Below are 24,826 nucleotides of genomic sequence, written 5' to 3' on the forward strand. Positions count from 1 at the left end.
CTAGTGCCCATAATAATACTTGACTCATAAATACAATAGTTGCTTAATAACTGCTAATTAATTATTTGATTTGTTTTACTCTAAAAACAAAGAACAGGAAGCCAAAGTAGAAATTATAGGAACATTACTAGTAAATGTTTGTGTTGCTATAAAATTTATGATAGGAGTAATAACTAGTATAATCTTGAGAGAGATTCTGAATTTTAGTGTAATATAAAAAAATATACAAAGACAATCTAGATAGTGTGGAAGATAAGAATGCTGGATTTGAAGTAAGGAAGACTTGTTCATATTTATCTTCAGATACAGTAGCTATATGACCTTGGATTAGTTACTTACCAGACAGTTCTTCCATAAAATTGGGATGGTAAATGCATCCATTCTTCAAATGTGGTTTGCAGCAAATGCTATAAATATAAAAAAAAAATAACTTGTAAAAAATTATTTTGGAAACAGCTAGGTGATCAAGGAAAGAATAGGAATCAGTGCATTAAGTGGACAAGACTATAACGAATGATTGTGGTTAAAAAAAAAAAAAAAAACTGAAACAAAATAAGAATAATAGCCTTGAATTTTATTCAATGGGAATGATCTTCAGACTCCACACAAAATGATTAGTAGGTATAATAGTAAAAACACTGTCATAAGGCCCTGGGTTCAGATTTGCCCCCAATGACTGCCTATGTGACCTTCAGTAACTCCCATAATTCTCTGAGACTCCATGTGTTATAACCAGAAGAATCAGATGAGTCAGAGAGGTCCTAGTTAAATCCTGGGTCTGCATCTCCTTCACCAGACACTAGATTAGTGTCTTTGGGCCTCAGTGCCTAACATTAAAAAGAAGGCTCATTTGAAAGGAAAATAATCCTGACTTTTAGAGCATCCAGAAGAGGAGTTGTATACCTAGAGTTAAAGCTCATCTTTGGAGAACTGTTTTCTAGAATAATCAGACTGACTTTTTCTCTAATTTAACATTTTCTCTCCTATGTCTCTATTTTCGCAAGCCCTCTAACTTTCTTGGAGCATACTTTGTTCTATCTTTTAAATCACATGACATGATTTTTCTCTTCAAAACTTAATTCACATGGTACTACCTACCTCTATGAAGCCTTTCCTCAGCCCTCCCATTTGTTAGCACTCTCAAAATACCTTGCACTATATTCATCTGTATTAAGGGTTGTAACTTATGCCAGGCTTTCCCACCATTAGGGTACAAATTCTTTGAAGATAGGAACTTTGTACCATTTTTGTATATACTATAGTGTAAGACTGTGCATAGTTGGCATTTTATAGTGATTATATTATTTAAATGAAGATGAAAGGTCATTTGTTGTGAATATTGTAAAGCATATCTTTGCTTCAGATTAAAATGAGATGATCTCTGAAGGCCCATCTCTGGCATTTCATGCTTCCTTAAATTATAAGTCATATATAATTCAAGGAGGAAAATGAAAGGAGAGTATGTGGAGTGTATATGTATGTATGTGTGTGTGTGTAGATACACATTACTGATATAATTCAGACATAATGGATTATCTGCATTAATAAAGGGAAACAGTAGCATAGATAATTCAAATCTGAGTCATTTAAAATTAGCTTCCAAAGTTGTTAACTGTCCTTTCTTATTTACCATCATTTTTATGATTTATGTCTAGACTAATACTTAAATTAGTTTGTTTCCTTCAGGCACCCATGAAAATGTGGAGGAGAGGTGCCCCAAAGAGCATTCTTAGGTAATGATAGAACAGATTAGTATTACTATGTCCTACAGGTAGTTGTACCTACTTATATGCCACTACATTGCTGTTAGAAGTCTCATTACTGAATCACTACAAATTTATGTTAAGTAATTCCAAATGGGCTCTCACTTCTGCAAAGCAATCTTCTTATTCTTGGCTGATGAATCTCTATTCCATTTAGCTCAAGCCTTTTCTTCTCAAGTCTCCCATATAACATACTTATCTTCTTCCCTAGTAGAGAACCTTACCTCATACTTTACTGAGAAAATAGTCCCTTTGCTATTGCTCCCTCTTGTCCCTTTTTATTCATCTTTAAAAACCCCTTGTTATGCCATTTCTCTTTTTTTCTCCTCCAGACTTGATTGAAAACGTGGCTAAGGTCTAGCTATCTACTTGTTCCATCGATCCCTCTCCCTAGTTTGCATTTCATTTACCTTCATCCTGTCTTTTATTCACATTAGTCTCTATATACTGGCTCCTTCCTCAGTTTATACAAATATGCTTTCAAAATTCTTCACTTGTTCTGCTATTCCTATCCAATCATTAACCTTATATATTCTCTTTCACAGCCAAACTCCTAGAAGAAGCTATACTTATTGTTGCCTTCTCTCAAGTCTCATCCTTTTTAATTCTAGCTTCACAATTAATTGCTCAACTGAAACTGCTGTCTTCAAAGTTACCAGTGATCTCCTAACAGAAATCCAGTGGTCTTTACTCAGTTCTCATCTTCCTTGATCTTTTGCAGCATGTGCTACTTTTGACTCCTGAGTATTTTCACTCCTCAGTTTTTGACACTACTTTCTTAGTTTTCATCTTATCTTTTTGTTCCATCCCCTTACTTTTGAGTGTACCTCAAGATGCAGCATTCTTTTTTTTTTTTTTTTTCCCCTTTTTTTCGGAGGCTGGGATTAAGTGACTTGTCCAGGGTCACACAGCCAGTGTCTGAGACCAGATTTGAACTCCGGTCCTCCTGAATTCAAGGCTGGTGCTCTATCCACTGCACCATCTAGATGCCCCCAAGATGCATTCTTTAAAACCCCTTTTCAGTGATCTCATCAACTCCCATGGTTTCAACTATTATTTATTTATGTATTTATTTGTTGGGTGGGGGAAGGGCAGGGTGGGGTTGTTTATATATGTATGTTCATAAATACATTCAGAGAGAGAAAATTCCCAAATTTGTATATCCATCCCTATTCTCTCCTGAACTTTTATCTGGTCAGTAAGCATGAAGTGTTTCCTATGTTTTAGGCACCATTCTAAGCACTAGGGGTATAAAGGCAAAAATTTGGTCCTTGTTCTGGAAGATCTCATATTTTAATGGAAAAACATCCTGTATCTAGATACAAGTTTTGAGTTCAGGAGTGTCATTGAGCCATAATTTCAGAAGGAACTAGGAGAGGCAAGGAGAAAGGCTTCTGGCAAAAGGTGGGATTTGAACTGAATCTTGAAAAAAATCACAAGAGCAGAGCATTTCTGGAGTGAGAAATACACAGTAGAAAAGCATGGAGTCAGAGATAGAATCTTGTGAAGAATAACAAGAAAATCCATGTTGCTGGATTATAGGATATGTAGGGTAAAGTATAAGAAATCTGTAAAAGGAAGGAAGGTTTGGGACTTTAATCTGAAGAATTTTGTCTTGGTCTTTAAAGGTAACCAAGAGCCTCTGGAATTTATTTTTTGGGGGAGTGAGGCATAGTTTAGACAGCTAAATGGAAATTGGCCCATGGCGGGGGTGAGGGGGCTTAAGGCAGAGACACTAGAGCTAGGAGGGTATCCCAGTATTCTAGGCAGGTGGTAAAGGAGGCATGCACCAGGAGTGGTAGCTAAGTAGGTGAAGAGGGGGAACATACACGAAATATTATGAAAGTAGAAACAGTAAGTCTTGGCAGCAGTTTGGATGTATTTGGAATAAATGTGAGTAAGTAATCAAAAGTGTTGCTGATGTTGAGAGCCTAGGTGCTAATAGTATCCTTGACAGCAATAGGGAATTTTAAAAGAGGAGAAAAATGAGTTCTATTTTAGACACACTGAATTCAAAGTGACCAATAAGCAGACAGTGATGTGACAATAGAAGTCACAAAAAACATTACACAGCCAGATAGATATAGGAAATATCTGCATACATATAGGAAAAGATCTACATAGAACTGATAAGAGGGACTAGGACAGTGATCCATAGTTAGTGGAAGATCCAGAAAGGGGGCCTGAGGAATGGTCAGGCAAGTAGAGAAACTAGGAGGAATAGCAGAGAGGAGACATATGCAGGAGAAAAGAGAAATTATGTCAAAGGCTGCAGAGAAAGCTGAATATCAAGAGGAGATTATTATGTGTGACAACTGAGATCATTGAAGTATGTCACTTCAGTCCACTTTGTGGATGATTACAAGATTAAAGGTGTGAGGTAGTATGAAAGAATAACTGAAGGAGAAGGAATTTAACTAAGTCTTTCAGTAATATTAATAGCCAAAAATAGGGTGGGCTGAATTTTATATTTAGCAGGTTTTCGGTAGGTTCATAGCATATGTCTATGAAGGATAAAAGTATATGCATCTATGGCCATTGTTTTAGGCCATATGCTACCAAAACTTACTGTTAATTACCCCAATATGATCCCCTTTACTTTTGGTCTTTAGTTTTTTCTACAAATTTTGGCTAATTATATCTTTTAGAAAAGATGCGACTTTTTTCTAGATGTATAATTTCATACCTTGATAATCCTATAGCCAAAAAAGCATTATTCTTATTGTCATTCCAGATGTAGTTCAAGTTTATATTAATGTATATTATCATACTTAAAGATTAATCTTTTCTCTTACTTTAGAAGTTACAGTAAGTTCATGTTCATCTGATGTGTCAGCCAAGTTTGTTCTTCATGCTGTACAGCTTATGAAGCAAAGAGCATATCGAAGTCATGAATTCTACAAGTTTTCTTCCCTTCCAGAAAAAGGAACTGTGACGGAAGCATTTCCTGTTTTAGTAAGTTCAATTCCTTTGTTTATAGAGACAGTCTACCTCAGAAAGTTTTTATGAAGTAAAGTATTTGATTAATTTCAAGTCATTACATGAGTTTGTTTTTGCCTTTTTTACCCTCATATCCCTTTAAATTCTTAACTATTAAGATCTGGCCATGCAACTTGTATTCCAAGTATCTTCTACAACTCTGCCCCAAACCTGAACTCTGACCCTACCAATTTGAGCTGCGGTAGTTTTCATCTTATTTTCCCAAGCATCCATAAAATTTCCAAACCATGCTTCTGTTTCTCCCATTATACTTCCTACTTCCTTTTTATGTTACAGTTTTAAAAATTTTAAATTTGACATAATAGAATTGACCATACCGTTTTTCACATTAAAAACTTAATAGATAATGCATCGTCTTTGCAGTCTCATTTTACACAATCTGAAAATGAGCTCAGAAGAAGTTTCAGAAATGTCACTTTACTTTTATTTTGTGTTTTGGTTCAAGCTAATAATATTTATGAATTCTCCCTTCTTCCACCCCATCGTGGGATTAGGGGAGTTTTAGGGAAAGAAAACCATTGTAATAGATACGCACAGTCACTGGCCATGTCCAGAAATGTATGCTTTATGCTTACACTTGGGCACTTGCTTACCTTTTCTCTTCCTCTCCTTCTCTCTCTCTCTCTCTCTCTCTCTCTCTCTCTCTCTCTCTCTCTCTCTCTCTCTCTCTCTCTCTCTCTCTTTCTCTCTGTCTCTCTCTCTCTCACACACACACACACACACACACACACTTTGTGTATATGTGTATAAATATGAGTACATAGATTTTGTTAGTCTAGAATATATCATCTTGCTTTCTGGTATTTTCTATCACTTAGCAAAAGTACCTAGCTAGCACAGAGCAAGCATTTAATAAATACCTTTTCATTCCTTAATTTATGTGATAACAATTTTTCTATTTAAAAATTTTTTATTTTTATTATTTTGTTACAAATTATATACTTTCCGACATGCCATTCCTCACCCATTAGTTAGAAGAAATGGTACTTATTATATATGAAATCATATGTGTTTCCCCAAAAAGGGATAGGAGGGGAGAAAGAATAAAGAAAAAGAAGGAAAAAAAATCCATGGCTTCAGTCTGTACTCTAGAAGATTGTACGTTTTCTCTTGGAGGTAGACAGCATTTGACATCATCAGTTCTTTAGAGATATAATGAATTCTTGTATTGATTAACTAAACCTTTAATATTAATTATCTTTATGATATTGTGATTATTGTACAGATTGTTCTAGTTCTGTTCACTCTGCAACAGTTTATAAAAGTCTTGACAGCTTTTTCTGAAATCATTCCTTTTTATGATTTCTTTACAGCATAATAGTATTCCATCACAATCATGTGCCTTAACTTGTTCAGCTATTCCCCAATTAATGGTCATCCTTTTATTTCTAATTCTTTGTCACCACTAATAGAGCTGTTATAAATGTTTTTTTTACATGTGTATCTTTTTCTATTTTGCTTTGTTTTACTTGTATTAATATTGCTGGGTTAAGAAATGTGCACAATTTATAGTCCTTTGGGCATAGTTCCAAATTGTTCTCCAGAAAGCTCCACCAACAAATACTTTAATGTATGTTTTTTTCTATGTCCCCTCTGGCATTTTGTTCATTTAGCTTTTTTGTCACCGTTAGCCAATCTTGTTGGATATGATGTGGTACCTCAAGAGTTGTTTTCATTTGCATTTTTCTGATTATTAGCAAATTACAAATTTTTTTTTAATATAATCAGTGGTAGCTTTGATCTTTTCCTTTGAAAACTCCTTGCTCAAGGGGTAGCTATCCTTATCTCAGATCAAGCAAAAGCAGAAGTAGATCTCGTTAAAAAAGATAAGGAAGGAAACTATATCCTGCTGAAAGGTAGCATAAATAATGAAGCCATATCAATACTAAACATATATGCACCAAGTGGTATAGCATCTAACTTTCTAAAGGAAAAGTTAAGAGAACTGCAAGAAGAAATAGACAGTAAAACTATAATAGTGGGAGATCTCAACCTTGCACTCTCAGATTTAGACAAATCAAACCACAAAACAAACAAGAAAGAAATTAAAAAAGTAAATAGAACATTAGAAAAACTAGGTATGATAGACCTTTGGAGAAAACTGAATGGCAATAGGAAGGAATATACTTTCTTCTCAGCAGTTCATGGATCCTATACAAAAATTGACCATATATTAGGACATAAAGATCTCAAAATTAAATGTAGGAAGGCAGAAATAATAAATGCCTTCTTCTCAGATCACAATGCAATAAAAGCTACATTCAGTAAAAAGTTAGGGGTAAATAGACCAAAAAGTAATTGGAAACTGAATAATCTCATCTTAAAGAATGACTGGGTGAAAGAGCAAATTATAGAAACAATTAACAATTTCACCCAAGATAATGATAATGATGAGACATCATATCAAAATCTTTGGGATGCAGCTAAAGCAGTAATAAGGGGAAATTTTATATCTTTAGAAAACTCCTTGCTCATATCCTTTGACCATTTATCAAGTGGAGAATGGCTCCTATTTTTATGAATTTGGATCAGTTCTCCATGTGTTGAAGAACTGATTCCTTTCTTGGATAAACTTGCTGCAAAAGATTTTGGAGGTTTTTTTCCCTCCCAGTTTCTAATTTGGCAGGCCTTGCTTTTATTTGTGGAAAAAGCTCTTTAGTTTTATGTAACCAAAATCAAACATTTTACCAATCATCAACTTCTCTCTTTTTCTATCATGAATTTTCCCCTTATTTTATATATCTGAAAGGTAATTTTCTGTGTTCCCTGATATTAATTTTTCTGTAAAGCATCTGAAATTGATACTCTATATGTAAATTTTATTTGAATTTTAGGTTTGGTATTTTAGGATATTAAAATAGAATCTAAATTTAAAGATGGGGAACTTTTGTAATTTTGTTATAAATAGTAATCAACTACTTATAATGTAGTCACAGCCAGTCTATTATGTTATTATATTATTATTATATATTATTATAATATATAATATTAATTATATATATAACAATAATAATATATAATAATAATAATATATAATATTGTTATTATATTATTATTATATATTATTAATATTATATTATTATTTGAGTAGTCCTGATGTACTGTGATAGCTAGTCAGATGCCATCAATGCTACACACATTTTGAGTTTCTCTTTTCACTATGAATGTCAATCACCTTTTGGTATTTTCTGGTTTACTTCAGAAAATGAAATTTAGATAATTTAGTGGTATCTCCCTAGATTACTGGCTTTGTTGAAATTACCGTATAATTAAGTGAAGGGTGCTTATTTAATTACTCATGGATAGAGATCTACTTTTTACTAAACATTTTTCTTTTGTAAATAAATAGTAACAGCCCTTTCCAGTTTAAAATTAAAACATGTGCATTTCACATTAGCAGTTTCAGAAAATTCTTTTAAATAACAAAACAACGGGATAACAGTAATAAACTTACCTTATACCAAAGTCTTAATTAGGGAGCAGCATTGTACAAAAGTTATCTTTGTGTTCATGTATTAATTTAATCTCAGGTGAGGGGGAATTAAAGTAAATGTTTAATTATGATTACTTTTCATAATTGTGGAGAATTTTCCATCTTTGCTTCATTATTATTTCATTTTCTCAACTACTTATAATGTAGTCACAGCCAGTCTATTATGTAGTTTCTTCTTTGAAATATTTTCATATATCTGCTGATACATATTTAGCTTTTTCATCCAAAACATTATTAAGTCTATTATTATCAAAATCTTTGAAAGTTTCCCTTATTGAAAAATGTTAATACTGAATCTTTCTCAGTTCAACAACAGAAATTATACTAACTTATATAAAAATTACAAATTATCTTATTTTCAGACTTTTAATTTTTGTGTCTTCTCTATAGTCTATACAGTTTTTTTCAAATCTTTTGATTTTTCTCTTTGTTTACTCTTTGCATATACTTACTTCATGGTATAAACTTTTTTAGTGGATTGTCATCCTCTTATTAACTGTTGTTTTGTTTGTTTTTTTCCCCTTAAACATAGGATAGCACAAGCCAAAAATATAATGAAGTGATCATTATCAAAGAACACCTGTCCCAAATTTGAGTTATTTTAGGTTCTACTTTAGATGTATGCCTTTCCTCAAGTATTGAATGTTAATATTCAGATATTGGGGGAAACTGCTTTTCATTTTTTCATTTTTTTTTTTTTATTCACAGGGTGGAAAGGCAATTGAATTTTGTATTGCTCGGTGGTGGGCAAGTCTTAGTGATGTCAATATTGATTATACAATTTCCTTCCATGGAATAGTTTGTACTGCTTCTCAATTAAACATTGTGAGTATAATCTGATTGCATCTTTTAAAATAAGAATTCTTTATCTTTTTGTAAGACCATATCTTGTAATAGCAATCATACCTAAATTGGTCACAAATTGGATGATGCTCTTTTCTGTGATTAGGTTGATTTTTAGATAACAAGTCTGTTGAAATCTACTCAGGTTCTCTCAGTCTCATGGAATTTACTAGGGCAGAATAGTAGAGCAGAAATATTCTGGTCCTGTAACCCCAAATATTGATTAAAATTAATCCATCTTGTATACTAGGAATTTAAATTAATTCAGTTTAAATGGAAAAGTGACATGGTTCCAATTCCAAGTGTTGTTTTAATTAGCTTTAAAATTATTCTGATATATTTCTTTAAAAATTTTAGTTTAATTTGAAGCTCAGTTGGGTATATGATGCTTTAATTATAAACTTTTTTATTCACCTCGAAGCCAGTGATAACATTTTAAAGCTAATATGGAAACTAATTTTAATTTTTCTTTTGGGGGGGGTAGCATGCCTCAGAAGGAATAAATCGTTTTGATGTTCAGTCTTCTCTGAAGTATGAAGATCTTGCTCCCTGCATAACTTTGAAGAGCTGGGTCCAAACTCTACGGTATTAATTGTATTTCTGTGAGCCATAAATATTAATAGTTTTTGTGGGGAGATACTACTCTTATCCAAAACTTTGATAGTTTAGTTTGTGAATACCCTCATATTCCCAATGCTAGAACTACCCAAATCAAGACAACCATTTAAAATAAGTTGATGATGTGTATGATGAGCTGGGTATTCCAGGTATGTTGGAAGTTATCCTTTTTGTTGTATGCTAAAAATACCAATAACTAGATAAAAATTAAGAACTTCTTTATTTTTAACTTTATTTCCTGGGCATGCAATATTTTCAGAGACTTTAAAGCTTCAAAGTATTTGTGAGTAGTACAAATATAGTAGTAATTTAGTATTTCCTTGCCCAACTAGCTCTCAGTAAAATGATTATAGTAATGAATGCTTACTGCTTATTTCACATTTAAATTATGAGGATGAATTAGAGATCGAGTGAAAGTTTTTTGTAAAAACAGCAATAGTAAATACAAGGAAGTGTTATTTATTTTTATTGTTCAGATGAATCTGATCTTAACTCATATCAGCATGGGCGCTATTGGCAAAGTACATTACAAGTAATCTAATGCTGGGAAGAAATCTCCTGGTGATATACAAAATATCTAGAAGTATGACCTAGAATTGACAACAAAGCATGATAAAAGTCGAAGTTGTATAAGATATTCAGTCATCCAAGTTACTACATGTCAGCATTTTAAGGCTGAATTCCAAAAATTGAACTGCATCTCAGGGAAGTAGATGATCCTCACCAACTAATTTTATTTAACAATTTACATATTATACTGAAAACTGTTTTTCTTCTCTTTCTAAACTATTAGTATCTTAATATTCTCATATAAGAGGAATTATGTTCTCTATGTTAAGTATTGTCTTATTTTGTAGTCTTTACACTTCTGCTATTTTATCCAGTTTGATTACACTTGAATCATTAGACTCAGCTGGAACTAAAATCTTAATTTCTTCTCTATCTTTGTTTTTCTAAGCACCACATTCTGAAAGCTGGATAAATAATGTAGAACGTTTAGTTTTAAAACATTAGGAATAATTTTTTGAATAGAGTAATCTAAATATCTTTTTAAAAAAATCACAAAATATTTTTAAATGCATCCTTTTAATCTTACTTGATGCCTACTTTAGATTTCAGAATATAAAAAAATAAGGATCACTTTGAATATTTTCAATTTGATATTTTCTCTAATCATTTTTATAAAAAAAAAAAAAAAAAAGAATACTTCACCCCTATTTCCAACTTAATATTTTTATATACATGATCTGGGTATTAAAGGCACAGTGCCAGTCCTTCTAGGCAAAATCCCTGTGCTGTGCAAATCTGGTTATATTTGCTGTTTAAAGAAATTAATTATTTTTGAGCATTTAAAAATCTTTGTTATTCAGAGGTTAATTTGCTTGTTAAATATGTTTATTAATCTTTTTCTGTTAGAATTAAAATGTCACATTCCAGTTTTAGAAATATAAAGTGCTATTTAATTAAATGAGTATCATTTTATTTAAATAAAACTGTAATTACCTAATTGCAGACCTGTAAGTGCAAAAACAAAACCCTTAGGATCCAGAGATGTTTTACCAAATAATCGTCAACTTTATGAGATGGTCTTAACCTATAACTTTCATCAAGTAAGTATTTGCATAAAGGAAAACATGTTAAATTGAAAGTATGTAATATTCCAAGTTTGTATTGTTTCTTCTGTGAAACATAATTGAAAAGTAAGGATAGCATGTCAGAGCTGGAACATGATAAGCAAAAATATTTATCCTAAAACATTCTAGAAGCAGTTAATTTGTTATACTTCCGTAATTCCTGAAGCCATGCTAAGAAATAGAGATATAAAGGTTTAAAAAAAGTATAGGCTCCGCTCTCAGTCAACTCATGGTGCAGTGGGAGAGACACTGCAAACAACTGTGCAAATATGATAGATGTGCTAAGATAATTGGGAGTGATTTCAGAGATAGAGCACTAAGTTTAAGGAGGATTGAGAAAGACTTCTTGAAAAAGGTTAGAACTTAGCTGAAATATGAAGGAATCCAGAAGAAGGGTGTAAAGAAGAAGTTCCAGGTGATAGAATAGCCATTAAAAACTTTGAGAGTCTAGAGATTTTGAGTGGGAGCTAGCGTCACTGAATCAGAGTAGTGAGGTAGTAAGGTGTATTGTAGGTAAGAAGGGACCAGTTTATGAAGGGGCTTTAAAAGCCAATTAGAAGATTTTGTATTTGATTCTAGATATAATAGGGAGCCACTGAGTTTTATTGAATAATGATTAGGGTAGGGTAATTTGTGAGAAGGAAGCAGGGAACAGAAAGAACAATTTGATAACAATAGAGGATGGACTTGAGTACAGTCAGAAGACAGAGAGACGAATCAAGAAGCTGTTGTAGTAGTTCAGCTGTGAGGTGGAATGAGGGCTTGTACCAAGGGGATAGCATTGTCAGAGGAGATAGGGAGTTATGTTAAAGGGATGTTATAAAAGGTGGAAATGACAGGACTTGACCTGTTGTGATGATCTGTAAAGGTGAGTGAATATTTGAGGTTGGGACTAACATTTCAATCTTAGATGAATGCAAAGATGATGATATCTTTGACAGCAGTAGGGAAGTTAGGAAGAGGAGATAGTTAGAGGAAAAAGATGAGTGTGTATCCCTTAGTTTTAAATAAGTTGTACTTAAGTTATCTACAAGATTTCTAGTTCTTGATGTCTATAGGGAAGTTAGGCTCTGGCAATTAGCTGAGAGGTTAAGGTTGAACAAGGATTTGAGAGTCATCGGCATACAGATAATTGAATTCATGATGAGATCACCAAGTGATATAGTATTATAGAGTGAAAAGAAGAGGTTGCAGGACAGACTCATTATTATGAGCAAGATGAAGATACATCAAAGAAGACTGAGAAGGAGAAAGGAGCAGCCTGTAGGTAGGAAAGGCAAGAGAGAGTAATATTATGAAGACTAAGAAATAAAGTATTAAGTACAGGATATTTATTGGTAGGATCAAAGACTACAAATAGGGTAAGAAAGAAAAGAAAAGACCAATGCATTTGATAATTAAGATAACATTAGCAACTTTGTTGTGTTATTTTTTCTTCTCTCTCTCTTTCTCTCTCTCTTTTTGCAAGGCTGTTGGGATTAAGTAACTTGTCTAGGGTCACACAGCTAGCAAATGTTAAGTGCCTGAGGCCACATTTGAACTCAGGTCCTCCTAACTTCAGGGCTGGCTCAGTTCCACTGGGCCACCTCAATTGCTCTTGATTAATAACTTTGGGGGAAAACTTTGAATGATAAAGTTGGAAGCCAGAAAAGAAAAGAAAGTGGACACATCAGTTATAGATGGTTTTCTTAAGAAAGCCAGCCACAAAAAACAGGAGATATAGGACAATAGATAGATAGTAGAGAGGGATAACTTATCACTTGAGGGTTTTGTTCAGCATATATATTCAGTTTTTGTTAACCACATATATAAGGTACAGCATATATGTATACACACAAAGATAAAAAAAACAGTAGTCAGTGAAGGTATACATCTGAATTTAGTTGATTCTCTGGGAAGGGATCAGAAAAGCCTTCATAAAGAGAAAAAGTGAAAAGGTTGTTATAGGTGTGTGATGTATAATATAGGGCAGAACACTATTATAAAATTATGTAGTCCCATAATTTAAGTACCAAAGTTACTTGGCACCAGTAAAATTTATCATTTGAGGCATGAATATCTTTGGAAATTTTATTATAAAACTATCATTAGGTTTACCAGTATTAAATAATGAGGGGGAAAAAGGAATAGAATCTTTAATATGCCCCTCTCCCCCATATACTCTTTCACAGCTATATAATTTCTAATAAGTAAGCCTTCATTAGTTTTTTGTAGACCAGCTTAAGACATATGCCAAGTAATGCGCCTAAGACTTTATGGTTCTGTAGAAAATTCTGTAGAAAAATTGATATCATATCAGGTACAATATGCAATTACGTATTTATGAGCTTTTTTATTATACTTATGATGAACCTGAGTATCTTTCTATATGGAAGATGCTTATATTTTTTGGTCTCATAAACAGGAGGTAAAAATGAAACATTTTTGTAAAATACATTCATTTGTGGCTATAATTGATAAAAAGTTTTCAGTTGAAGTATTTTTTCTTTACAGTCTGTCAATTCAGGAATGTTTTTTTAAAAGATTTAATTGTATGTTCTCCTCTCTCTGTAGATGTAAGAAGTTAATAAAAGCATTTCTTTGTTGCTTCTATTGGAAGTAAATATTTTAATTTAATCATAGTATTTTTTATTTTTTACTCTTTTGGAATTTTTATATTGGGGAAAATCCCTAATCTTTTGTTACGTATAAGCCTAATTAGCACTTTACTTTGTGAAGTTCCTTCTTCCTGTAATTTATTTCATCTTAAAATGCCTTTTTTTTTTTTTTTTTTTTTTTTTTTTTAAGTTTTTGTTTTGTTTTAAATTTAATTTTAGGGGTATTATCCTAGACATTCTTTTATAAGGGTTTTTAATGATTAACTTAATTTTTGAAGAAATGTTTGTGGTTTTTTTTGTTGTTTTGTTTTTTATAGCCTAAGAGTGGGGAAGTAACTCCAAGCTGTCCTTTGCTTTGTGAATTGTTATATGAATCAGAATTTGACAGCCAACTCTGGATTATCTTTGACCAGAACAAGAGACAAATGGGATCAGGTGATGCCTATCCTCACCAGGTATCTTTAGAATAATTTCTTGATTAATTGTGAAGTGAATATAGTCATTTTACTTAATGCATATTTTCATCATATTATATTTACAAAAAAGAAAAAAAATTGTGTTTCTGATATATGTGGATTTTTTTATGATTATCATTAGATTTATAGAGCATAGATAATCTGTAGATAATGGGTTCATAACCTGGAGTCCACAGGCCCGATTTAAGCAGGTGTTTGGATTTAAAAAAAAAAATTGATCACCTAATTGCATGCATCACAATTGGTATTCTTTGTAATGTCATGTATGTATTTTTTAATTAACTTAAACACATACTAACAAGGGTCCAAAAGCCTCACTAGATTGCCCAAAAGGTTTGTGATACCTCAAAAAAAAGTTAAGAACTCTTTAACTATAGATAAATCAGCATTATTTATTTAAGGAGATTATCTGTGACATTCTTATGGATTAGATCAGTGGTCCTCAAACTTTTTAAATAGGGGGCCAGTTCACTGTCCCTCAGACTGTTGGAGGGCCGGACTACAGTAAAAACAAAACCTTACACTCTGTCTCCACCCCTCAGCCCATTTGCCATAACCTGGCCTCCTACATCTGGCCCGAGGGCCGTAGTTTGAGAACCCCTGGATTTGATAGACATATGCTAGTTAGATGGTTGTATGAGAATCAAAGAATAGTCATGAAAGAATGTCACTAGCAATCTGTTCTTAACTCTTGCATTCACCATTTTTGTCAGTGACTTGGATGAATACATAAACAATAATCCCGTCAAACTTGCAGACTTGGAGATAGCTAACATTGAAGAATGGATATGATCCCCAAGGTTCTTGATTGCCTAGAAGTGGGCTGAATCTACATTTAATTATTCTTATCCATATCTATTTTAACTGAGTTTAAGCCTCATGTTCAGAAAGCTAACTATAAGTTAGAGGATACCAGAGAAATTACCAAAAGATGATTTGTGTGAAAAAGATCTGGGAGTTTAAGTGAACTTTTTACCAAACTGTGAATCCAAAAGAAATATTTTTTCCCCACAATCTGTCAATTCGGGAATGTTTAGCCTCCAATTACAGAATTGTATTTAGTTCTGGATACTGTTATTTAGAGAAAATGTTGATAGGCTATATTATTTCCAGAATGTGACTACATTTGTGAGAAAATTAGAGACCATGTCATTTAAGTTTCAATTAAAAGAACTATTGATATTTAGCCTAGGTAAAAGAAGACTTGGAAAGTCAATGGCAACTCTCTGCTTAGAAGGATTAGATTTGTTCTACTCAGCCCAGGAGGAGGGGGGGAGAGAGGGGAGGAACCAGGAAAATGGGTAGACATTCACAGATAAGCTGATTGAGACTTAATTTAAAGAAAAATCTCCTAGCAGTTAAAATTTTCCTATGAAAGTCTTTGCTTCTCATTTCCTCTAAGTTAGTCTGTTCTCCTTTTGGTGTTTTCCTTAAAATTAACTTTAAAGAAAGCTAGATGACAGCTTGTCATGGATGTTGTAGAAGGGAATTTGTGAGCCTTTTATACTAGATTGGAATAACATCTGAAGCCCTTTTCTGTGATTCTAACTCTCTGACATGGAAGAATTATATTATTATTCTTACAGAGCTTCTAAAATAATTTGCCCTTTAGCTAAAACTAGAATTCATTTTCTTTGATATATTTGCTTGATTAATGTTTATTAAAAACTTTTTTTCTTTTTTTCAGTACTCTGTCAAATTGGAGAAGGGTGATTATACAGTTCGACTACAAATACGTCATGAACAAATCAGTGATTTGGATCGTCTTAAAGATCTTCCATTTGTTATTTCTCATAGACTGTCTAATACTTTAAGCTTAGATATTCATGAGAACCATAGCCTTGCTCTCCTTGGGAAGAAGAAGTCAAATAGTTTAACATTACCACCAAAACATAGCCAGCCATTCTTTGTTACATCTTTATCTGATGACAAGTAAGTTATACTAAATTAATAAAATAAATCAAATAGTTATTACAGTTTACTTCTTGTATTGCATAAACTATATTTTTAATATGTGAGGGTTTCTTCCTTATGTACTTTTCAGAATTTCTTGTATTTCATAAACTATTTTTATATTTGAGGGTTTCTTCCTTTTATCCTTTTTAGAATTTCAAGAGGTGTAGTAGTTATTTCAATTTAATGTTCTGATTTTTAAAAAATTCTTTCCCCTTTTAATTTATTTTTTAGGATACCCAAAGGGGCAGGGCCAGGATGTTATCTTGCAGGATCCTTAACATTGTCAAAGACTGATCTGGGGAAGAAAGCTGTGAGTATCTATTTTACTTCATTTATATGCTATTCTAAAAAAATCAAGTTTCTTCAAAAATTTGAATTCACCCAGGCTTGCAGATAAGTCAAGCAAACCAAATTAGATATGAAAAATCCTATCACCTTCTTTGTGTATTATCAGTAATGCTGCTCTTTTTTATTTGTATGAGTTTTAGAATTATTTGCTTGGTTTTTTAAAGCATTAGCCTAAAATTTTTGAATGGCTAAACTAAGCTTGAATCTCCTGTTATATTATCATATGTGCATTTTTAAAGGAGAATTTGAACAAAAGTGGTTTTTTTAAAAAGCAAAACAGGGTTTTTGCAAAAACAGAAACAAAAAAACCCCACTAAAATCATCTTATTCCTAGATGTTCTGTTAGACTAATAAAATTGTTGAACTATGACCAAAATACTACATTAAGATGTTCTAAAATTTTATTTTTAAAACTAATGCACAACAGGATTTTCCTACAGTTTTATAAAACTTTTTTTGGAATGAAGATTTGAATAATTGAGTAGAGAAATATAATTTAAAATATATAGGTATGCTATTTCTGGATTACATTTTGTTCATGCATGTTTTGTAAAAATGAGATTTATTTGGTTTGCATTTTTAGCTAACAGTTTACAGAAGCCTTTTATTTAACAGATAAATGCTGTTTCAGGCTTTCTTTTTGTAGAATTTTTTTTTTTTTTTTAAACTTTTCTCATCCACTGTAGTGTTATAAGATTTCTCTTCTGGAAATGACATTTCTCTATAGTCACTTCTCTTGAACATTACCCGTCAAATGCCATAATTTCATTCAATTTTAGCTTGACCTGACCTGCAAAAGCTAGTCTAGCCTTTCATCATTTTGCAGCTTGATAATACCTGCAAAAATTAAGTCAGTCTTTTGATTTCCTCATGTTGGAGTTTGTGGAGTTTATGTTATTGAAATGGACAGTTTCACAAGGGTATTGGCCATTTTTAAACGTTCCCATTTTTCCATTGACCTTGAACAGTATTCTTAGTATTTGTTTTGCACATTAAAAAAAAAAAAAAATCTTTGCCTTGGCGTTCACTTGCCTCAACTTTTGTCTCAGATGTTCTGTAGAAATAATGGGATTAGAATCTATTGGTACAGTGCTTTTTAGAAACACTGGTTTCACGTACAGACTTTATAAATATGGATCTCAATCTGAAATGTAAGGTTTATTTTTTGTTTATAGATCACTTATTTGTTTTTAACTATTTTGTGAGGCCTAAATAGTACAAGATCCTCTTAATTAAAAAGGTGAGGCTTTTTTTGCCCCATTAATAAAATTCAGCAAATGAAAATTAGTTATAGTTTTGACTAGCTTCTGGGGCAATGGGCAATCAAAGAAACTTGGAAAACTTGTGAGATATGCTAGTAGCTATTGTCAGATTTAATAAAATCCTGTCTCCTTTGAATTAGAAGAGGAAAAAGCCCTCATTCAACTTATTTTTATTTACCACCTCATTCTCATAATCATTCCTCAGCAGATTTTTAGCTTTTATGGAGTTTCTTGTTTGAAAAGGTTACTTTTCATAATTTTTCTTATTGTGGCCACCATAAGTGGTACGTTACTTTGCATGGTCCTTTTTGGGAAACAACATATGAATAGAAATTGTGCTATTGTTGTCATTTAAACTAGCATTAGAAAAATAACTTGTATAGCATCTTGTGAACAAATAGCTAAATGTGATTTTCTAAAAAAATTTATTTTGATAATCATGAACTTTGGTCTGCTTGTTCTTTGAGAGAAGTGTTTAAAAACATTTGCCTTGGAATAATTACCACGTAAAATTATGCACAATTGCATAAGCACATTTAGTTTTTTAAAAAATTGAAAAGGCAGTAGTGCTTTAAAAGCATGTCAATCTTCATCATAGACTTGACACTTCAAGTAGTATAATCCATACCAGTGGAAAGTAAATGAGACCATATTCAGACAGAGGTGGTATCTCCATCCTGTGTAGTGTGTGCATGTTTTCTTACAGAATGTTGTTCTAACTCCCAGGGGCAGTCTGCAGCAAAACGACAAGGAAAATTTAAAAAGGTACTGAATGTCAGTTCTTGAAAAAGATGTGTTAAAGCCTTTTTTGCATATGACTTAACGTTTTTCTGTCCGTATATCTTTTAAAACCTTCCCCTCAATTTCCTTTCCTTTTAAGTTCTACAGTTCATTGCTACTAGCCACACCTCCTATAAAAACTGACATGCTGCTTTTCTAAATCTCTTTGAGCAGCATGAATTGCTATAAGACCCCAGTTCTTTATATCTTGTCTTTATGTTACCTCTTCTAATCATAGTTTCTTAAATATTCATGATGTTGAGTTAGTAGTATTCTAGGATAAAGTGCTCTGCTATTTTGTCCTTGTACAAAGCATTTCCATTGTATTTTATATTCCTAACTACATTACTTAGTATTTGGAGAATATTGTCTTTTTAAATCTGTGATCTTGGTATGTATAGGTAAGAGTACATGTTTGCTTTGGTTTTTATTGTCAGTCATCTAAGGGAGAAATTCTCTTGAAGGATTTAGTTTGATGAAATATTCTCATCTTTGAAATGAATTTGCTACTTATTTGTAAGACAGTTCAGGGATATCAAAGAGTAGTAGAAGTGAACCTAGCACAAAGTAGTAGTAACGTTTAGTTAATTATTGTTTGGATAGCATCCTATAGGATTTAAAACAAGATCTGTGAATGGAATACATATTCCCTTAAAGATCTAGTGAAATGGGGAATTCTAATGTAGTCTTATGATTTCTTGCTCTTAGAGCCACAGTGAAACTAGTAAGGAAATTTTACTTTGATTTCTTATTTTAATGAAACTGCTAAAAGGAAGTCAAGAAAAGGATTAAAATATTGGGAGTTTGGTGTAGAGGTGACAAGAACTCCTGAGAACATTGGTCAGACTTTATTTTTAGTCCCATAATAGTAGATTTTCATTTATTTCACTGATTATCATATCATACAAAGAAGGAAACAGGTAATTGAGATTCAGGTTCAGACAGTAATTGACAAAAAAGAAAATTACAATTTACCAGGATGTATTTTTTAAAATGTAATTCTTTTTTGAAAACTTTTGTAACAAAATTTAGAGGTCACCATTTTGTAAAAGCAAGTAGAAATTTTTTAAAAAATATTCTCATTAAGACATCAACATTAAGTTGATTAAAAAAAAATTTCCTTAGAAATAGCTAAGGCCCAAACTCTGCAGTCAGTGAAAACAACCTGTAGGAGACAGATAACATTTTAACCCTTCCCTGCATTTTTCTCTTGTATATTTGGATGTCATTTTGAAAGTTAATGACATTTATTTAGATTTGGTTGCTTAAAGATGAAAGTTACATAAGTAACATAAGAAAGATACATAAGTAATTTAGTTATTAGAATTCAATTTAATTGAACTCCATGTGAAAATGGGAATCGTTCCCTTTTTTTTCCCCCCCTCTAAATTTACATCTCCAATACATAACATAGTACTCAGGACATAGTATCACTTCCTGATCAATGCTTGTTGATTATTTACAACATACAACCAAGTTCATTGATTATGAAGAATGCTTTCTACATCAAAAAGAATTAGAAAAAGTACTGGTAACAAGTTAGAATTTGGGAGTGATGGGGGAACCAGAATAACAAAGCATTGTTTCTAAAAGAAAATCTCTTAGATATTGAAGGGTCTGCATAATGAAGCTGTTTCTTTGTACTGGAACTCATGAAAGTGGCTTTTTATCATTGCAATTGTTTGGTGGCATGGTGGGTAGATCACTGGACTTGGAGTCAGGAAGACCTGAGTTTGAATCCTGCTTCAGATATTAGCTGTGTGACTGGGCAAGTAAGTTAATCTTTCTTAGCTTCAGATTCCTCATCTGTAAAATGGGGATAATAATAGCAGCTTCCTCACAGGATTGTTGTGAGGATTGAATGAGATAACATGTAAAGCACTTTGAAAACCTTAAAGAGCTATTTAAATAAGTATGAGCTGTTGTTAGTATCTTTACTATATTATCTAAAGGGCTACTTCTATTAGCTCATTTAGAGTGAATTTTGTAATGTTTTAAAATTTTGCAGTTGTGAATAATGTTTTATATTGATGTTTAAAAGTCATTGAATACCTGAATCCAAAAAATATATAATTTGAGATTAACATGAATAATTAAAAACCCACTGCCTTTAGCAGTTTATTTCAATTTTCCTTTCTTTTAACATGTTTTTGTCACTTTTGTTCTTTCCCTGTAATTGATTCTTCCCACTTTTCTCTTTATTTTTGCCCCTCTCTCTTTTACTTGTCTTTCTGCCTTTAATGTGTTTAGCTTTCCTTGAGGTTTTACAATATCCAAGGTTTAATGCAATTAGTATTGTAAAAAGAAAAAAAAATCATAATAAAAAGAAACAATTTCATATTACTATCTTAAGTATTTCTGTCTTGGAGAAATATCCAAACTGTGGCATGTCCATTAAGTTCTCTGATAACATTTTTAACTTAAGACAGTTTTAAGTAACTTTTGTAAGAATCTTCAAAAAGAAAATTCTAATATGTTAAAATTTCATTCCTTCTTGAATCACTTTCCTATAGAATCAACAAAGGCTCATCTCAGATCTACGTTGAGACTCTTTTTTTTTTTTGAATAAGAGGCTGAGAAGGCACCTTCCTTAATGGAAGAGAGCACTTTCTTTAGGTTAGTCCTAGTACTGATAGCTTTAGGAGGAGAAAGATCATTGGATTTATTTAGATAAGAATTGAATTTTGGTTATCACCCTTAATCAATTTCCTTAAAGGTCATCTTTCATTTAATTGGCAGATAACTTAGGTGAGCTTTTATTTCCTTGTTTTATTCTTTTCTTGATTCTGATATAGAGTAACTTATGAGAACAATGTTAGCTTCATGGTTACTCTTTGCTAGAATTTTTTGTGATTTTTATGAATGGGAAACCTTGTTTGCATAAAAGAAGCTTTTAAATCTTTGTTTTTGTTTTATGAAATCAGATGCTTCTTTGAAGCCAGTAATCATTAATCATAGCAGTATCTTACACCCCTTAAGCCTTTCGTTCATATGTGTGACAGTGGTCACCTTTAGAAAACCAAACCTGCCTGGATTTTTCATTCTTATTTGTCTTTGTTTTGTTTTTTATCAAGAGTATCTTTGAGAGATGCATATGGGCTCATAGTTGCTTAAGTCATCTCAGTCATCTTTTTTTGGGTGAGAGGGAGAGGCAAAAGTTTTATCAATGAAGTTATTCTTTTGAAATTTTCCTTCCCCTCTTTGAACTGACTTGAAAATAAATTCCCAATTATTTCTAATATTCTATTAATACCAAAATGTATTTCTTCTATATTTATTTGGTTCAGGTCCAGCACCCTCTGTGTGATTTCATTATCCTAAAGACCACTGTCATTTCCACACATAGTAGAATGTAATAGCATGTTTATGGCACTTTACACAAGTGTGAGAGACATTAATATTCCTCTCTCCAATGTATAGTAGAGAAAACAGAAAGATGTTTAAGTGGCTTGCCCAGTGTCATACAACTAACAAGCCTTTGAGGCAGGATTTGATTTCAGATCTTCCTCACTCTTTTAAGTCTAGTGCTCTATCAAAGTCTAAATGTAGGTTCTCCACTCCTTAATACCTCATCATAGAAATAACTGAAAGTTTTGTTTCATTTTGTATGTATTTGCCCTTCCAATTTATGCTTTTGGTTGACCTAGCTTAATTAGGATTAATGCCAAACCAGAAGCTTGCTTTTCTTCTCAACAGCTTTTTGTCATTAATGTGAAATTAAAGTGCTCATCATCTTCTATTATCTTTTTTATTATATTTACTAAATGAATTTGTATGCTGATTGTACATTGCCCTTAAATTGTTGCTGTCACAGATGGGTATGAGCTCAGTTAGCCTTCTCTTTGTGGCAATTATTTTGTATTACTTCAACCTTTTTAAAGACAAGGTTATTTAATGCTTTCAATTATGTCCATTTCCCATTTTTCATAGTAGGTCATTTATACAGATTGGATTGGGAGTGTTATAATTGAGAGTTGTAATTTTTTTTTTTTCATCTTATCTCTTCTTCTAATTTGATATTTTGACCTTTGCACTAACAATTTGATCTGACTACAGCTCTATTCTTGGAGAAAATGTTTATGATAACTAAGTTGGAATAATCTCTAAGCTTTTGGCTTCTTAAATTTCTCAATTTTAAATCATATTTACTAACATTTTCACCATTATCCCTTATAATTCACCTTTATAGTGGAGTAACTGACAGGATGATGTGTGTGACAACATATCTATTGTTTTAGTTTAGAGGATCTTGTCAGGGTCTTCATTGATCTTCCTTTATTGTCTTTATCTTTTGTAGTAGATTTTGGTGCATAAAGCTGTATTTTTTTTTTTTTCCATGGGAGAGTGTTTATCATATTTTAGTGTCAAGCAGGAGGATGATGTGTCCCATGAAATGGTGTTTCTTGTTAGCTCTGGTTACACAATGAGTGCAACTCCAACCAAGCTTTTTATTCATCTCTCTGAAAAGAATCCATGAATTTACCATGGCAGTTTTGTCTTTTGGTTTCATCTCTATTGATGTTAGTTATAGATGTGGGTCAATTCCTTGTATGATAAATTAGATTTAAAAGTGGCAGACTACCACATAGGACTTGGGGGTTTTGTTTATTCCATAGTCACTATGGTCAAAAATAATTCACCCTTTGGCTAATCTTTTGATGATCTATTCCAAGATAATTGAGATGAGTCTAGTGGCATGATTTGTTACTTAGGCCATATTTGTTAACTCTCTGATAACACAGCATTGTAAAGCCAAGTTTACTACATAGTGAGGCATCGGAGTAGGTTAGAACTTTTGTAGAGAAGTGATGTAATTTTTACAAATAGAAAAGAGGATCCTGTATTTGTTTTATTGTGCTTTGACACTCATAGATAAATAATTATTTTAACGAATACTGCTTCAGAGGTCAGCCAAAACAATTTGACCTAATAAAAGATGTCAGGTACTTAGTAAAGTGTCTATACTCTAGCTATGGGTGGCTTGAGGGTTGGTTTTTTGTTTTGTTTTTTGCAGTCCTAGTTACTTCTGCTTGTTTTAAATTAACACTGTTTAAATCATATTAATTATACACAGTCAATAATTGAAGAATAAATTTTGAGCTTGGTATAAAGCAAATATAAAATTACTAAAGACCCAAGTTTTTCTTCTGTTTGGAAATTCAGGTAGTATTTCCAAATCAGATTTATTCTGCTATATTTTAAATAATCACCTTTTCATTTTATTGATACGGTACTATAATAAAGAATTATCCTTTTGTTGTCACTGGTTTAATTTAATTTTCCTATGTGAAATATAGATTATTGGGGCTTAAATGGAATGGTTTTCTCTTTAGCCCTCAGGATCTTTTATAAAATTACTTGCATTAATTTCTGTATTTATGAGAAAAGAGATTGCTGTGATATATAATTTACTTCATTTTTAAGTTTGTTTGCTTATTCTTTAAGATTTTAAAGTTTAAAAGTTTAAAAATTAAGCCATTAGTGGTACACACTTAGGATCTGTACAGTTATGTTTTCTCTGCTTCCTATCCTACTACCAGTCATTCTTGTATATACTTTAATTTGGAATTTCAAAGAATCCCCTAAAATAGAATCCTAAGCCTCATTCACATCTCAGCTACACATTTCTAGAAAGAAAGCAGGATAACTTCAACTTAAATTGTTGTTGCACTTTTTAAAAACTAAAACAGTTATACTGCTGTATATTCCCTTTTGTAGGAAAGCTGGTACTTATTTAAGATGTGTATAGACAATTCCTGATTATAAGACATAGGCCACTATGGTGTTCTCTTATCAAGGCAAATGTAATTAACGTTAAAGAGTTTATTGATTATAAAGTACCTAATGGGCCCAACGAGAAAGTAAAAAGCATAAAATGAAGTAATGTTCATTGCATAGAGAGAATTTACAATAGTCAAATGTTAATTCTCCTAATTCTCTTCACTTGATTGTTTTCTCTGTATGTGATTGAGAGGATTGAGTTTATACATACATACTTATATGTGGGTATGTAGTAGTAAAATTTTAGCTTACATACCATTTGAGATCACTATTTA

General features: G+C 32.1%; 1 protein-coding gene across 4 annotated transcripts in view; it reads left to right on the forward strand.

The window, feature by feature from the left end:
- TPP2 (tripeptidyl peptidase 2) overlaps window positions 1–24,826 on the forward strand; it is an 81,025-nt gene that overhangs the window by 41,242 nt on the left and 14,957 nt on the right. For 2 of the 4 annotated variants that reach the window (XR_012487811.1, XM_074299472.1), the window contains exons 17-24: window positions 4,564–4,718; window positions 8,965–9,081; window positions 9,584–9,684; window positions 11,231–11,327; window positions 14,266–14,403; window positions 16,112–16,356; window positions 16,612–16,690; window positions 18,717–18,755. Coding sequence is in view for 2 of the 4 variants with exons in the window: in XM_074299472.1 (XP_074155573.1) it covers window positions 4,564–4,718; window positions 8,965–9,081; window positions 9,584–9,684; window positions 11,231–11,327; window positions 14,266–14,403; window positions 16,112–16,356; window positions 16,612–16,690; window positions 18,717–18,755 (971 nt within the window). In the remaining 2 variants the exon portion in view is untranslated. The remainder of the gene's footprint in view (window positions 1–4,563; window positions 4,719–8,964; window positions 9,082–9,583; window positions 9,685–11,230; window positions 11,328–14,265; window positions 14,404–16,111; window positions 16,357–16,611; window positions 16,691–18,716; window positions 18,756–24,826) is intronic. The other 2 variants (XR_012487812.1, XM_074299471.1) reach the window with 1 other exon arrangement.

Source organism: Sminthopsis crassicaudata, chromosome 3, assembly GCF_048593235.1.
Source record: "Sminthopsis crassicaudata isolate SCR6 chromosome 3, ASM4859323v1, whole genome shotgun sequence".
Lineage (NCBI taxonomy): Eukaryota > Metazoa > Chordata > Mammalia > Dasyuromorphia > Dasyuridae > Sminthopsis > Sminthopsis crassicaudata.